Raw genomic sequence first — 17,342 nt, 5'->3', positions numbered from 1 at the left:
CCCAAACACACAACAATAAAAGCATCTAGCCTCTCGTCCAACTCTGCCTTTGAGAGCTTCTCTTATATTTTATTACTCAGTAATATTGCAAGAAGTTGCGGACTAGAAAAAAACTACTTGGAAAAAACGAACGAAACTATAAGTGAGGGTGAGGGTGAAGAAGGGTTGACGATATGTGTGTGAGGGCGAGGGATGGCCAGCCAATTTTGCGAAGAGAGAGTGGTGGAGGGCCGGATAATTTCTCAAAATTAGGGCGAAGGTGAACGAGGGCCATGTATTCAAAAGTGACGGTAAGGAAGGAAAATAAAAATGGGGGCATTTTGCACCTCTGGTCGAAAAACAATTATCGCTAGAAAGGTATAGTGTTGTCTCCGTTGGTGCTGGCAAATGGTGGATGGGCTAGGAACCTCTGCGTACTCGCTGAGTGATGCGGCAGAATCCGATTGCTGGCCGCACGTGACACATGGTCTTGTATTGTGTCAGTGTCGTGTATCTCTGAGGCAGCCCAATAAAGGGGAGTATTTTTCCACGCTTGCCGGGGCCAGACGTCGGGTTTCGTCTCTCCACCGAGGACAGGATGCACGGTGTCAGTTCGCGTCGAAGGAACGGCACCGAAGCGGCACCGTGACTAGGGCAAGAAGGGTGTGGTGGGGTACCTCAACTATAGACTGGTTCTGAAACCGCGAATGCACACTTTATAGAGGAAAACAAAAAAAGCACTGTATTACAGAACTCAGTACATGAAAGGTCCTTACAGGATGGTCAGCAATTGTTGTCGGAGTCGGCGCTTCTACGCTGTCTTGCTCCATTTCCTGTCGCCATCGTCGGCGCCAGCCTCTTCCGCTCAGGTCGTCTAGCGCCGGAGCCATCTCGTATTCGCAGCGGACGTGCCATGTGTGGCCGTGTGGCATCCATGCGGAGTCTCGCTTTTGTTCCCACTATGGAAGGGGATACTCTTCACGTTAGAGGCCTGTTCTCACCAGGCTGCAATCCCGTGACGCGGGGGAGAAGACAGCCGAGCGATCTGTTTGTACCTGACTTTTTTCTCCCTCTTCCTTTGCAGGTGTATCGCTCTGGCAGAACCGCACCAGTGCCCTCACCTGAGGAGCGTCGAGGGAAGTGCGACCTGCCAGACTCTCATCAAAGCATCCTCGACCGTGGAATCGGCTGGGAACGTCGAGAAGAGCGTGGAGAACAGAAACAGTAAGGCTTCCTCCGTATACGTCCATGCGGCGTTATCTTTACAAAAAAGTTGAGAGTGACCAACGTATTTATGCGATCAAAAGTTTACGGAACGCATGTGTGCGGAAAGAAATGATTTTTCAGAGCACTCACGTACTCTAGTCGCTTGAAATGGCCATAACAATACCACGCGGCTGGGTTGGGAGGCGAAGCTACGATTTTTTTTTTTCGAAGAACTCGTGTCCCGTAATCTTTTGATCGCGATAGCACGTGCTGGTCCTTCCGGTAACAGGATAAAGTCGTCGTCGCGTTCTCTGTCCACTAGGTGTTCGTTCGTAGGCTGACGTAGGCAGTCAATATTTTAAGCGATCGATGTCACAAATGAGGGCTTAGATATGTTTTTTTTTTTCGGGCACCAGTGGCGGAAATCAACTGCGGCGTTTATTCGCCGGTACTAGAAAAAACCCGGGCTATCTTTTTGGTAGCATTCCTAGGAATATCTGTGGCTTCCGAGTGCGGCTCACGGCCCACTGTGCTCACTGTCACGGGTGTGATCCCCAACTCCCATCCTCATAGGCCCGAAACTAAAACATCCTGTACTATCCGTCTCAGTATGAGCTGCAACACACAAACTCTGTCCAGGGCCCAATTCTCGAAGCACTGCGAGCCCAGAGCTACTGAAAATTCCTGCATATAGCCGTTGATGGAAGAAAAAATTTTGGATTGAGTGTTTGTGCTGGTTGGGTGCTGTGTGTGCAAGTCGTCGCAGGCTGTGCGTGTAGCACTAGCAACCAGTCGTTGTTAGTTGCACGCCCAGGTTCACTGCAGTAAATATCTAACGACTTGGCTAAGCCCATAATTGTCTGCGCTTTTAATTTTCAAAACCTGCACTTTACCTATTGCTGTGCGTCCGTCTGCTATGTGGAATCGATGAATACATGTTCATGCATCCCAGGGGGACGAAAACGCGAGCCACTACTGTTCCGGCTAATTCGAAGAACCCCCTCACACTAGGTGGATGAATACAGAACAAGAGGGTTATGATAGGCGGAAAGGTCTCTCCCCCTCTATTCCTTTTGAATTTTCGTATTGCGCGGCCGTTACAATTGCAGCGCGTCCTTGTTTAGTGAGCGACGCCAGGCGTGTTATCTCGGGCGCTATCACCTGCTATGCGATGCCGGTCACTTTGGCGTCGTGTTCCTTCTTGTTGTACTGATGTCGGTGCAGCGGCAGACAGGTACGGTGGTGTTTGGTTCTGTTCTCCCGACCTTCTCAATTGCGAATAGCACAATGAGACCCTCAAGGATGCAGCGAGCCCTGCAACCTGCGAACGTTTTATCGCGCGCCTCCGCTAGTTGCAGCGATTAACAATCATTTAATCACTGCTGTTGATGAAACAGTCATCGTCTTTCGGCCGAAGACGTGTCGATACATTGTGCGAATTCATTATGCAGCTGCATATTAGCTGAATTTGATTGATTTCGCCAATTATTATTATGGAAAGTGAAGATCTTGCATGATATTGATTTGATGTAATTTGTTTTCGTAAATACAAAACAATTTTTGCAATTATCTGGGATTTCAAAAAGCATAGAGCAGGCATTAAATTGCGTACGCTCAGTGTATGGACGGTATGATCGTTCATTAATTTGCTGTAATTCAGTGGGCACGAAATGATGCTCTGGAAATGTCAGCTGCACCATTTCAGAATTACTTCACACCTCTTCACGATGCACCATTATATGTGCACTGTACGGAATATTCTAACATGGATATGTAGCGCCTCGTCTTCGCTGCGGGATAAAAATAAACTTGCTGACAGCGTGCAGATTCCGAGGAGACTGATTTTATTCTCCACAAAACAGAAACGAATTCGAAAGGAGAGCGCGGAGGCACCGAGCGAGAGAGGGAGCAGAGCGACTATACGTTTTGATGATGCCGTGCCGTGCAGGTGTGAGGCATCTCAAGTTATCGACGACCGGCGCGGATGCGCGAGGCATCTCGCGTGTCCGACCCACGGCGGCGCCGGCGCGTCCCGTCGCCTCCTCTCCTCGCCCTCTACAAACATGTAGTACATTTCAAGAAGAAATATACTACGTTAAACCCCATAAACTAAACTAAACTACTCAAGAAGAAATACCTCTTTTCGACTGAAAGTAGCGGCAAGGATGTGTCGGTATAAACATTCAAAGTGTGTTCTCTGCTAACCCTACATTGGTCCAGCGGTTTGGTTAGTTGGCCGGCAGCTCGACCGATTTTAAAATGCTACAACAGCAAGGAAAGGGTGTGCGAAAGCCCAAGAAAAGCGCAGCGCGCGCCTGCGCCCCGAGAAGTCGAACACCGAATCACTCCCCGCACCCCCCCCCCCTTTTCCCTACAGTGAACCCGACTTCGGGCCAATCCGCGCACGAAGCACATGCCATGGGAACAACCCTTGCGCCCACGAGTTTCGGTCGTCTGTTGCAATGGAGATTAATGTTGACCGTTGTTGCGTCCACCACCAGCTATGAACACACCTGACGGAAGAAATGGAGCTAGAATCTGTAGTATACATGGCCAAGAGGAGGTATAGGAGCTTGCAGAGCCGTGCTTAGCCTGTCTAAGCTTTGCCGTAAGGTCCAGCAGCGCCACGTTCTGCCTTCTGGGGAAACAATGTATTCTAGTGGCAGAAAAATTAGGGCGAGGTCAACTGTAGCGTTGCGGAGCAAATGCGATAGCAATGCACTCTTCTATTCCTCTCTAGGTTGTGTACCAATTTCTACTTCTATTCGCTGATTATATTCTGGTACAGAGCGCTTCTTTACTTATTTTTGCTCTTTCCGCCTTAGCCATTTTCATATGACCTGAGTCATTCTTAGCCCAGCGTCTCTTTCCTCTTCCACAAAAGTGGAAGCTGTGAAAAGCTGTGACGACCCCAGGTAGCACCGAACATTACAATAGTGTTATAAAAATGTTATGTAAGTCGGAGTAATGTTGCACATTGCATAGTAACTTTACATTAACATTAAAAATTAACATATAACGTTATAAGTTACATAGGAAACGTTACTTTCACATTCTAAACAAACGTTGTTTTAATATAATCTTCTAAATTTTATTATAATGTTAGAGTCGCAACTATAAAACAACATTGCAAATATATTTCAAGCACGGATTTCCAGACATTTTCTCACTGTTCTTAGAGTAAAGATGTTTTTCAACTAACAGTACCTTGTAACCACATCTCTTAGATAGTACTCGCCATAGATTACGTGAAGAGCCCCATTATTTTGTCACAGAACTTTAGTTATTACCCATTCCCCACTGTCACTCATGGGACATCCCGCAGTAGCGAGTACATAAGCTCGGCGGCATGATATCCGTTTGGAGGTGACTGAATACGAGTTGCTGTGCTGTAGTAGTGGAGTAGTGTAGTGGTGTCGCTCTTGTTCTTGGTTCTTGCTAAGTGTTGTAAGTTGTGTGGCGTCACCACTGGCAGGCCTGCATGCTTGTGCAGGGCTGCTTCACCATTTTCGAGAAAGTTCCATTTATGTTGTTTACAAGTTTCATGAATGTTTGGAGAAGGTTATTCGAACATTTATACGTAACATTACAAAAACATTAGAAAGAAAGGACATTAAGGACATTGAAATAACATTTGAACGTAACAAAAATGTAACATTATCGCAATGTTTCGGTGCTACCTGGGACGGCGCGCGCTAAGTTTTAGCTCCAGCAAGGCTCCTATACTATCACGTTGTAAGCACCAAGATCTCTAGCTCTAGCGCCTTACCGCACACGGCACCACTCGAATCTTTACTTGCCTCCACGAGAAATGCTTTGGGCTACTCGACTCATCCGCATTCGACGAATCATGCTCAACATTTTGGAGACTGTCAGTAACCAGGAGCTGATGAGTAAGCGGCCACCGATGTGGTCGAGCAGGTGTCACTTCAAGGCATGGCAAATAATGGCCGCCCCCAAATCTTGCGCTGCGCTTGCATGTTTTCTTCAAGACTGTACCCGAGCAGAAATCACAGGCGTTCTGAATTTGTAACCGTACTTGAATATAAAAGGTGTTGGCCTACTGGCATAGTCAGGTGCTCTCTGCCCTGCTCTGTATCGCGGTGCGTTGTTTCACATTCTCTTGTGTTCAGAGATCAATCCAATTATGTGCAGAATTGTCGTGAGGAGTTCTAAAGTGGGCTCTGACCAACTGCATTTATATGCTCGCAAAACGTGGTCATCTTTTCTGTTGGCATACAATAGCAAATACGCATCATGTGATGTCGCAGAAAGTACCCCCCCCCCCCACCCCCACGACTTCTCGCTGACTACAAGACTGTCGACATCCAGCTCCAAAGCTGATCATTACTACTGAATGTCATCAGCACGAAGTGATAACAGGCAGTGCTGAATGGGCAAGTGGTGGCACTCTGCCCTGGTGGCTGACAAGTGTGTCCCAGCTAACCTTAGCCAGAGTTTGTAAATATGCCGAGCTCCCTAAGACAGTGGGACTAAATGCATGTTTGTTACTCGCTATTGTATGGCGCAAGTTGCGCTATTTTTTTATTCTGGTTAATTGCATAATTAGTCGAGGTTAATTAACCAGCTTCGCATGCAACGAAGTGTGGCAAAATAAATTTATGCAGAAAGTCGAGGGATGGTCCGAAAAACATACGTTTGAAAACTTTCTAGCGTTCCATTTATTAGGTATTAGGTTTTGCCGCTCACTGCAGATCCCCCGAAGTACAAAAAAATACCACCCGACAAGCCTGCTTGCACGCCGCGATTGCGCGACTCTCAAACGTTTCGCCTACAAACGAATTGATCGTTCAACTGGGGGCGCTGCCGCTTAAAACACGACAGGGCAGTGACGGAGACGTGGCTGTGCGATTTGCGCCAGCCTAAGCGATAAGCATCTGCTTATCCTTATAATGAACCCCAGCGAGGGAAGCATGTCGCTGGCGTAAATGGCAGAGCCAGTGCCTGCGTCGCTGCCCTGCCTTCTTTTAAGCGGGAGCACACCCGGCTAAATATTCTGTTGGTTCGTAAGCAGGATGTTTGTAGCTTTGTAGTTCACGTTTGTAGTTCACGCGAACTGTTTACAAATATGCTGTTGTGTGTCGGCATGTTCGTTTTGTGGCGGCAGCGTGGAGCGGCTTCCTTAAATGGGCGTCCGCAAAGAGCAATGTTTCCAATGTTGCAGCGCCTCCGCACGCGCCTCTTTGAGCAAGCATGCGTGGACGCACTGTCAATGAGTGAGGCTGAGTTCTTGCGCAAATGGTCGACATATTTCATCGTCCTGCGCCGCGGTCGAGTGTCGGCTCAGTGCTCAGTGCTGCGTCACTGCGCATGTGGTTGACTAATCAGAGCATTGAGTTCACAGTTTTGCTTTGTATTTTTTAGTTGACATTAGAAAAAAATAAACTTCTCTTTATATGCCCTGCCTTCTTTTAAGCGGGAGCACACCCGGCTAAATGTTCTGGTCGTTTGTAAGCAGGACGTTTGTAGCTTTGCAATCGCGGTGCCCCAGCCGAAATGTCATGTGGTATTTTTTTGTATTTCGTGGGCATACACCGTTGAAACCGTTGAATCGGTACTTTGGGGATCGGTCTGGAACTTCTCAATTGGATTTTGTAGCCCAACTTCGTCGCTTGCGAAGTTGGTGAATTAAACTCAACTATATATGCAATTAAGCAGAATAAAAGAAGAGTTACTTCAGCCAGCCAAATGCTTGTGTTCGCGTCATCTTAGGGTGCCTAGGCATATTTATAAACCCTGGCTAAAATTAGCTGGAACGCCCTGTATTTGCTTTTCTTTTTTTATATTGCGACCTTACTAAAACGATTTATGTACGTTCGGTGAAGTTCACGCAGCCGAAAAGAAAAAAAAAGTACGTTTCAGGCCGGTAAAGCATGCTATGTAGAACTCGCTGGGCGAGTTGGCGCGTAGCTTTCTTGGGGTGGCTTGCATCATGTCTGTTAGAAATATGCTCCTCGAGCACAGAAAGCACTACTTCCATTTGATTCGGCACAGTCAAAGATTGCGAAAAGAGCACTTGCAAACTCGTGCCTAGAATCAGCCTCAACCAAATCATGCGAGCACGAAATGCATACCAGCTTTCATAATCAGATCACCAGGCTGCTTTCAACCGTTTTCCCCTGCTCGCTCATCACAGCGGTAGCCAAGAACCTTCTCCAGAAGATAAAGAAAGGCAAGCGCAGCTGTGACCTTGAACGCTTTCGCAGTACAAAGCCGTCAGTGGTTCCATACTTGCACAAAATAGCCCACAATTTAAAAAAAGTGGCAAACAGGCATGGTGTTTCGGTGGTTTTTTCGGCCCCAAAAAAAGCTTGCTGGGTTATGCCCCAGGATCACCGAGGAACGAGCCCCACGAAGCGAATGTATGTAAATGAAACATGCTGAACAGTATGTGAAATGTGATGTACCACGGGCGTGGTCTATCAAATCCAGCTCAAGTGTGGACGCGTGTGTGTCGGCAAAGCTGTATTTATTTATTTATTTAGTAAGGAACCCACAGCGCCGTGGCATTACAGTGTGTGTGTGGGGGGGGGGGGGGGGGCAATGTACAAAAAAGAAGCACACATGACACCTCCGCTCGCCGGCAGAGTTACAAGCATAAAGCGTTCGCCATGTACATCTCACTTCAAAACAACACATCACAATCGCATCACATCATTAAAGAACGAAAAAACGCATCATCTGATGTCACACTCACAACATCGCTCGGTAGTCTGTTCCATTCTCTAATGGTTTTCGGAAAAAAAAGACATTTTAAACAATGCAGTTTTTGCCGCGAATTCGCGGACTTTAAAAACATGGTCAACACGGTTGGATCTATAAAAAGGCTCCTGCACATACCTTTCGCGTTCAACCCGAACAGTTGAATAATAAACAGCATGAAATAGCTTCAGACGCAACTTCTTTCGGCGCGTGTCAAGCAATTCCCAGTTGAGTGCATCCTTCGTACGCGATGCACTGTAATGAGCCCCGCGAGTGCCAGACACGAAACGAGAGGCAATGTTCTGCACCCTCTCCAACTTATCTTTATCTCTAGCAGTAGGTGGGTCCCAGACAGTGCACGCCCCAAACAGTGCGGGTCCCAGACAGTGCGGTTCCCAGACAGTGTACAGTACCTGCGTCAATGAACGATCAGGGGAGCATGCTCTTCCTATACAAAAAAGAAAAGGGGCGAACTTGCCCGCCCATTGCATTTCATGCTCTGGTAGTGAGCCAATGTTCAAAGACATGAAGGTTCTGGGCAAGAGTAAAAACGAAATAGCCTGCGAACTTTTAGAAGCACTCCACATCAAAGAAAAAGGCGACAATTGTGTTAGCGATACCTCTGTCACCTTATCTGAGAGGGAAAGGAATTTTTTTCGTTGCTTTTTCTGACCTATGCATGCTTGACACGTCCTCCCCTTCTTTTTTCTTTCTTCTTCCCTCACCCCCTGCTTTATTGCGCCTGTGAATACTGAATATATATGCTGTTGTGGAAGAAATAAATTCAGTTGATAGTTTGCGCTTTATCTGTCATCTTCTGCTCTTTCCGTGTACGTTTTTAGTGTGCGCAACGCCATCCCAATAAAAAGTTGGAGGCTTATCAATGTTAAACCCAGTGGATGCGAAGCAGCCTTCGTTTTGCATTCTTATTATTAACGTCCTTAGCGTTTGGAGGCATCTTGACCGCATACACGACCGGCGCAAAGACGCTGGCGCGGTTGCGGGCACAGAGACTGACGCGACAGCGGGCGCGCGCCGCTTCATCCCTGGCGTGACGTCACATATCACGTGATGCAGCGATGGTGGCGCCGCCGCCGCGTCGCGCGCGACGGCGCGAACCGAAGCGTGGAAGCCTCCGCCGAGCGACGTCCGACGGCGCGATATGAGGCCCCATCTGCAGCCGGTGTGACGTCATCTCGTGACGTCACATCATGTGATCTCACTTCAAGGTCAATGGTGGCCACCGCCGGGCGTCGCGCGAAGGCCCGAAACCTACGTTAATATGCTTCGCATAAAAGACTGCTAGTCGACTGATAAGCATGGTAATGTATAGGGCATCTGTGCTCCGTGCACTGGGACAAAACCCACTCATGAGGCAGTGCATACTTTCAGCTTCCGAAACCGAGCGTGCTACTGCACACATTTATGTTGGTTCTTATTATGCCTGCAGTACATTTCTGTGAGCATATAAGCTTCGCACTCACAAAGTCCGCGGAACAAATGTGATGTTACGTGTGAGCTGTGCTGAACCAACGTGTACCAGTGCGCTGTTTCATCGCGCATGCCGCATCGGAAGGCAGCAACTGTGCAAGAACTCCGTGATTTGTGGCCGCGATTTACAGATTGATTACGAAATAACAAAGTGAAACGGCAAAACAGCTGAACAAAGAGGTATATTTAGTTGGCATTACAAGCCTGTCTCTTTCGACGCGATTAAGCATGCATCGTTCTCGACACATAAGCCGCATGGGGTCGAGCCCTCAACAACGTACACAGCAAGAACAGCGCATCACTTATTAAACCTCATTTTGAAGGAACCACACAGCTCAAACGGGGAGGGTCGACGAAGGACGAAGATACAAGCGCTGTACCCCGTCCACTGTACCACCTCGCGCTATGTTACCCTTTCAAAACGAACGCCACTCCAGTAAACCAACTTGCCACCCGACTCATAAAACGCCTTGGCACTCGTTTACTGCAAAATGAGAGATAGCTGTAGTAGCGACAGCTTGGCTTGATATATATACATATAGCAACAACTTTATTTGTTAGCAAATAAAATGGCGGGTCTGCTGGGTCAATTCGGCCTCTCCAGCTGGCCGGCAGTTGTAGTCTGTCGGCGACCTCTACACTGTCGTCGTCGCCCTGGACTGCACGCCGGAGTCCGAACTGACGGGAACAGCTTCCCATTGTTCTGAGGACATGTAACTATATCTATAGCGGAGGCGGATCCTCCGAACAGTTCCAGACTACTATGTGGTCCAAAGTGGCAGGCTCGCCGCATAACTGACATAACGGGTTTACCAGATCGGGGAATATGTTGTAGCATGTCCACGGGTCCGGCTGCGACCGCGCCTCCAGCCATCGCCACGTGGTAGCCTGTTCTCTGCTGAGCGAATCGTGCGGAGGAGGCCAGCGCACTCATAGCTATCTGTAGCATTGCGTTATGGCCTGATACGAGCCCAGGGCCTCACTTCGGTGCGCTCCCGTGTCAGAAGCCTCCTCACCTACTCGGCTGACAAAACCTCGAGCGCAGCGGTGAGCGGCTTCTTTACCTGGATCGCCCTCATGGGCCGGGGCCCAGACTAGGTCCTCTTTGCTCCTGTCTTTCGGTAACGTTTTTGAAGTTTTATTGGCTGTGGCACAGATGTGCCTCCTCGCAAAATGGCAAAGGGCCACCTTTGAATCGCTAAGAATTATTTCGATAAACCGTCGGTCATGGCGTCGAAGAATACTGGACTCGTCAACGCAGCGCCGTGCCGCGGTCGGCGCAACGAAGTCTGTGACCCACCTCGTATGCTGCGCCGAAGCGGTACTAACGGTTGTCGGTGCGCTCCAGGCTGCTCTAGCTGGCGTTCCTTATACTCGCTGTCTGTGAACCGCAGCAGGTGGACATCGGAGACCAGCGTGCACGGCCCTCGGTGGGTTGTTTGGCGGGAAGCCTATCTCTCCGCAGGCGCTCTTGGGCGACGGCTATCCGCGCCGCAACTCGCCCTGGAGCCCGCTTCCACTTCGCAAAGTCCAGGCCGGGCATAGTACGGTCCTGCAAGCTGCGAGCGCGTGAAACTAATAATAGCAGCTGTTCTTCATCGTGGTAATAAACTATTCCCATCTGGACAGTTATAGCGACCATGAAACGATAGTTATTGAGGTAAGGAAAAGCGCGTTATGTCAGTTATGCGGCGAGCCTGCCACTTTGGACCACATAATCTGGGACTATTCGGAGGATCCGCCTCCGCTATAGATCTAGGTAGATCTCCTCAGAACAATGGGAAACTGTTCCCGTCAGTTCGGACTCCGGCGTGCAGTCCAGGGCGACGACGACAGTGTAGAGGTCGCCGACAGACTACAACTGCCGGCCAGCTGGAGAGGCCGAATTGACCCTGCAGACCCGCCATTTTAATTGCTAACAAATAAGGTCACTTATATATATATATATATATATATATATATATATATATATATATATATATATATATATATATATATATATATATATATATATATATATATATATATGAGAGAAGCCAAGAGCTACAGAAACCAAGGGGACACAGGTGATTTTTCAAATTATTTATTTTATTTTCTGGTGTTGATAAATTACGAATTTTACTGAATATGTTATCGCTTAAAGCTAATTGATTAGAAAAGCAGAAGAAAAAACAACCACATGCCGCCGGTAGGAACCGAACCCACGACCTCACCCAACCCCGAAAGCAGAAAGAAGATTTGACGGCCGTTGCCGTAGCTCAGAGGTAGAGCACCGGACGCGTATTAAGGCGAAAGCCTTTAATGTCTCATCGTTGTAAGCAGCAGTTGTCGACAGAGAATATCACGCTTTTCAGTTGGTCGAAACGGTCGTGACGTCACAGTGCGCCAATTTCAAACGGGGCCAATTGTACTTCGCTAGTAACCATGCAACCAATTGAAGGGACCATATAGTGATGCTCCAAGTAAGTGGGACTGAGCTTAGTTAATTGCTTAATTACCCAAAAAGCCTAATTACCTTCTCTAGTCAGGCCATATAAATAAATAAAACCTAGTAAGAAATTGGTCGAGCTCGGGAATCGAACCCCGGTCTTCGGAGTGCGAGACGAGAATGCTATCCACTCCGCCATGCCAGCTCGATGGTTTGGAATGAACAAAGGCACGTCTAGTGAATACGGTGTCTTCGCTCACTGCCATCCTCCTCCCTTCCCTTCCGGCGAGGTTTAGGTGTCCACCGAGATGTGAGAGAGAAATACATTTCCTTTCCTCAAAAACCAATTTACCGACGAGCGAGGCATAGAACAGAATGGGCGATGGCGTTCTATGGACTCCCTGGCAGCGTTGCACTCTTAGAGGCGAAGCTTAACATCTTAACCACGCATCAGTGACCATACTTTAGGTCAAAAAAGTGCACCCCCCCCCCCCCCCCGAATTTTGACGGGTGTCCACCGAGATATGTGAGACAGTTACTGCGTAATTTTCTTTCCTCAAATACAATTTTCATTTTCTTCATTACGGGCCATCTTCGTCTTTCTTCTTTCACTCCCACTTCCTCCGTTCCTCTACGGTGCGGTTCAGGTGTCCACCGAGATGACAGAGATTAACTGCGCCATTTCCTTTCCTCAAAAACCGTTGCGTTGAAACGGCAAAGCATCGCGCCGAACGGGTGGTGGCGTTCCGTGGACTCCCTGGCAGCGCTACAACACGCTGTCGCGTTCCACTCCTAAGGGCGAAGCTTAAGCTTAATTAGCAGTTAATTAGTATTCAGGCATTAATCAGTAATTAACCATTAATTAGTGATTTGTCATCACTTAGTAATTAGTACTCAATTACATGTGACGCCACCAGTGCCACAGAAGCACAGAAAGTGGTGCGGAAAACGCTTTCGCCTCTACGCACTTTAGACAGTCAAAGTGCCCCCTGAATTTTTTTTCGGAGGTCGTTGGTTCGGTCGCCACCGGCGGCATGTGGTTGTTTTTTCTTCTGCTTTTTTATTCAATAAGCTTTAAGCGATAACATATTCAGTAATATTCTAAATTGAACAGCACCACAAAATAAAATAAATAATTAAAAAGATCCCCTGTGTCCCTTAGTTTCTGTGGCTGTTGGCTTCTCTCATATTTATAACGAGCCCCTCATTCCCCTCGCTTGTTTGCTTAATTTCTTAGCGAGGGCCTCGGTTCTGGCTGCCTTGACGTCATAAGAAGCTTAAGAGGGTTCTCACACAGCTTCCACCCTCGCCGTTCGATGATGTTCTACGTCACATCAGCGGTAACTCAGGACGTATTGTGTCCGTAGATATTGGCGATTAAAAATGGTGCTTCTCCCCTTTCTTCCCCAACTCATACTCACCGATGCGCAAGAAAAGAAAAGTCCGAAGTGCACTCAGGTCCGCGCTTCTTTGTGCGCGTGTGTGTGCACGCCTGTGTGTGTGTGCGCGTGTGCGTGAGTATGTTCGTTCGTGTGTGTGCGTGCGTGCGCGTGTGTTTGTGCGCGTGTGCATGTGTGTGTGTGCCTGAGTGCGTGTGCGCCAGTGTGTGCTTGCCTGTGTGCGCGTGTGCTTGTGTTATTAACCCGGTACCCCATTCGTAAATGCGATGGCAGCTTGACCGCAATGTCGCCTGTCCGGCCGCGACGGAAGAGCAAGTTTTAGAAATTGAAATACAACCGCAGTTTGCGCGTTTTATGAACCGGCACCTTTCCACGTGGTTCGCGGTGGACAGCAACACGTGTATTAAGGCGTAAGCGTTTCTTGGCTCATGACTGACGTGGACGGAAGTTGCAGACAGAAGCCTGTGGACGGAATTTTTCCGTCGAACTGTCAATCGCAAGTTGTGTGATAGATAGATTGTGAAAGTTGAGTAAGCAGCAGTTGATAAGCAAGATATAAGTAATGAAATTGAAGACCCCCAAAATAAAAAAATAAATATGAATAAATGGTGATAATAAACAAAAATGAAATATAAAAATAAAAATAACAAAAACTAGAAAGGAAAGTAAAAATATAAATAAAGAGAAAAATAAAGGGTGAAAGAGAGGATAGGGAATGGCTTTCGCATTTCCGCTTTTAAGCAGACTTAAGTGCAATCCTGTAATTTTTTGCCGAGCGTTTAACATGCGTGCTCAGAACGCTATCCTCCAGGTACTAATGGCCAGTGATGCTATTGTTTAGGACGCAGTGCAAGGAGGGAAAAGAAAAATTATGAGAACGACTTTTGCGCGGTCTGGACCGATGTCCAGTCTGTAAAAACCACACCAGTGGTTTCTTCCGGCACGGTGACAGGGCTTTTAACCGGTTTGCGGTATGTCTTGCTCAGATTCTGAGTGTCACCAGTCCGCAAACCCAACAGAAAGGTATTTTGAAATGTTTTGGACCAAAAACTTTTTACACAACAGCTTTGTGTAGTTACTGCAGAAAAGTTAACACAAAATACTACAAAACAACAGAAAAATTTGTCGTTACGAGAAAAGTGCAAAATATTTCGTATTTTTCCCACGATTCGGATGTTCATTTCCGACTGCGTCGTTTCATTGCCGTCAACGCCGCTTATAGTCGAAGCGTTGACACTAACACTGAATCATTCGCGGCTTACGCTTTACATACAAAAAACTGCCTGCTGACTCTAGTGTAGGAGCCAGAGCCTCGCTGAGTACAACTGTAACATATTATCAGCATGATGAAGTGCAATATTTTCAAGCAGTGCTGACTGCAGTCCGGCGAGAGGGAAACAGAGAGAATAGCTTCCAAACGAAACTTTTTGTTTGGGCTGACTTGCGCCTACAGTGAACAGAATGACTTGGTGGTGGCGTGGAAAGAGAAATTTATTTTTTCTAATGTCAACAAAAAATACAAAAATACAAAGCAAAACTGCTGAACTCAAAGTTCTGATCTTTCAAGCACATGCGCAGTGCCGCTGCACTGCGCACGTCAGTAAGGCAGTAAGAAAGCCACTCGACCACCGCGCAGGACGATGAAGTATGTCGACCATTTGCGCAAAAACTCAGCCTCGCTCATTGACAGAGCGTCCACGCATGCTTGTTCAAAGAGGCGCGTGCGGAGGCGCTGCAACATTGGAAACATTGTTCTTTGCGGACGCCCATTTAAGGAAGCCACTCCACGCTGCCGCCAAAAAACGAACATGCGGCGCCGCGGTGGCTCAGTGGTTATGGTGCTCGGCTGCTGACCCAAAAGACGCGGGTTCGATCCCGGCCGCGGCGGCTAGAATTTCTTTGGAGGAGAAATTCTAGAGGCCCGTGTACTGTGCGATGTCCGTGCACGTTAAAGAACCCCAGGTGGTCGAAATTTCCGGAGCCCTTCACTATGGCGTCTCTCATAGCCTCAGTCGCTTTGGGACGTTAAACCCCATAAACCAAACGAAACAAAACGAACATGCCGACACACAAGAGCATATTTTTAAACACTTCGGGTGAACTAGTGCGCGCTTCCAGGCGGATGAAAAACATGCATGACACTAATATCCAAAAGGTGCGCGCAGCTACACACTCAAACATTGCGTGCTGCGAAGTTTCAAGGACACCGCACTGCGGGCATCGGCCGGAGGCCGCCACGCCCCACGCCGCAAGGCGGCCTCTTGTGGGCAGGACCCGCCAGCCTAGCAGCCAGCCAAAGTCCCTGAAATCTGCAGGAAGCGCAGCTGAGGTCAGTTGGCGCCAGCGTGCCCGTCTCGTTTTCTGGAGTTGTTCGCGGGTCAGCTCAGCGACCGTTAGTGCTTCACACATCCTGGAGGGCGGGGTTTCATCAACATCCAGATCGGGCACGCTGGCAGTCAATGACGCCAGTGTGCGACGCACGTTAACGAAAAATGCCGGCGGCTGCAGGCCCAACCATGTGTTGTGTAAAAAACACGTTACGCGCTGTACCCAGAAAGTATGCGAGCAGTGTTCTCCCAAGATAGTCAGGATTGTGTACAAGATCTCGTACTCCTCGCAAGGCGAGCACATTACACATGGTGCGGATGCAAGGTATACTGAACCCACCCATGTAGGATGGAAGGCGCATAAACAACCGTGACACAAGTTCGGTTTCCCCGCCCAAACGAAAGAGCCACAGGCCGTGGTTAGCCTGCGAGCAAACGTACGCGGCGGATTTGCGACGCGGGCGACAAAAACACATGCGGCTAGGACTGTGGACTTCTCTATATAGCTGCGCTCTGCTATTGAAAGCCGGAAAGTTGACGCCACCGAGAGGCGTTTCTCAGCATTCGTGCGGAGGTTAGTCCATGTTTCGCGGGCTACTTCTCCGCTGGCGAGGAATACTACTTCCAGGACTTTCACTCCCTGCACCCTGCGTAGAAAGAGAAGTTTATTTTTTCTAATGTCAACAAAAGTACAAAACAAAACGGCTGAACTCAATGCTGTGGTCAGTCAAGCACATGCGCAGTGACGCAGCACTGAGCACGTCAATAAGGCAGTAAGAAAGCCGACACTCGACCGCCGCGCAGGACGATGAAATATGTCGACCATTTGCGCAAGAACTCTGCCTCACTCATTGACAGTGCGTCCACGCATGCTTGCTCAAAGAGCCGCGTGCGGAGGCGCTGCAACATTGGAAACATTGCTCTTTGCGGACGCCCATTTAAGGAAGCCGCTCCACGCTGCCGCCACAAAACGAACATGCCGACACACAAGAGCATATTTGTGAACAGTTCGCGTGAACTAGTGCGCGCTTCGAGGCGGGTTAAAAACATGCGTGACACCAGTATCCAAAAGGTGCGCGCAACTACACACTCAAACATAGCGTGCCGCAATGTTTCTAAGAGACCGCATTGCGGACATCGGGCGGAGGGCGCCACGCCCCAAGCCGCAAGGCGGTCTCTAGTGGGCAGGACCCGCCAGCCTCGCAACCAGCCGAAGTCCCTGATATCTGCAGGAAGCGCAGGTGAGGTCAGTTGGCGCCAGCGCGCCCGTCTCGTTTTCTGGAGTTGTTCGCGGGTGAGCTCTACTACCGTTAGTGCCTCACACACCCTGGAGGGCGGGGTTTCATCAACATCCAGATCGGGCACGCTGGCAGACAACGACGCCAGTGTGCGACGCACATTAACAAAGAATGCCGGCGGCTGCTCGGCTGTAGGGCCAACCACGTGTTGTGTAAAAAACACATTACGCGCTGTACCCAGAAAGTATGCGATGAGTGTTCTCCCGGGATAGTCTGGGTTGCACACAAGATCGCGTACTCCTCGCAAGGCGAGCACATTACACATGGTGCGGATGCAAGGTATACCAAACCCACCCATGTACGATGGAAGGCGCATGAACATTCGTGACACAAGTTCGGTTTTGCCCGCCCAAACGAAAGAGCCACAGGCCGAGGTTAGCCTGCGAGCAAACGTGCGCGGTGGGTTTGCGACGCGGGCGACAAAAAAACATGCAGCTAGGATTGTAGACTTAACTATATAGCTGCGCTCTGCCATTGAAAGGCGGAAAGT

At 48.7% G+C, this 17,342-nt stretch overlaps 1 protein-coding gene across 3 annotated transcripts in view; it reads left to right on the top strand.

The window, feature by feature from the left end:
• Positions 1 to 547: 547 nt before the first annotated feature.
• LOC149357816 (anaphase-promoting complex subunit 10-like) overlaps positions 548 to 17,342 on the top strand; it is a 32,493-nt gene continuing 15,698 nt past the window's right edge. Inside the window, exons 1-2 of one of the 3 annotated variants that reach the window (XM_089584938.1) lie at positions 548 to 642; positions 1,064 to 1,203. Coding sequence is in view for 1 of the 3 variants with exons in the window: in XM_089584937.1 (XP_089441063.1) it covers positions 893 to 1,203 (311 nt within the window). In the remaining 2 variants the exon portion in view is untranslated. Of the gene's footprint in view, positions 1,204 to 17,342 lie in introns of all 3 variants that reach the window. The other 2 variants (XM_089584939.1, XM_089584937.1) reach the window with 2 other exon arrangements.

This window comes from Amblyomma mixtum, chromosome 3 (assembly GCF_055824585.1).
Source record: "Amblyomma mixtum isolate Tamu chromosome 3, ASM5582458v1, whole genome shotgun sequence".
In the NCBI taxonomy this organism is placed as follows: Eukaryota; Metazoa; Arthropoda; class Arachnida; order Ixodida; family Ixodidae; genus Amblyomma; species Amblyomma mixtum.
The sequence above is the reverse complement of the archived record's forward strand: the minus strand, read 5'-3'. Positions and strand labels throughout refer to the sequence as shown.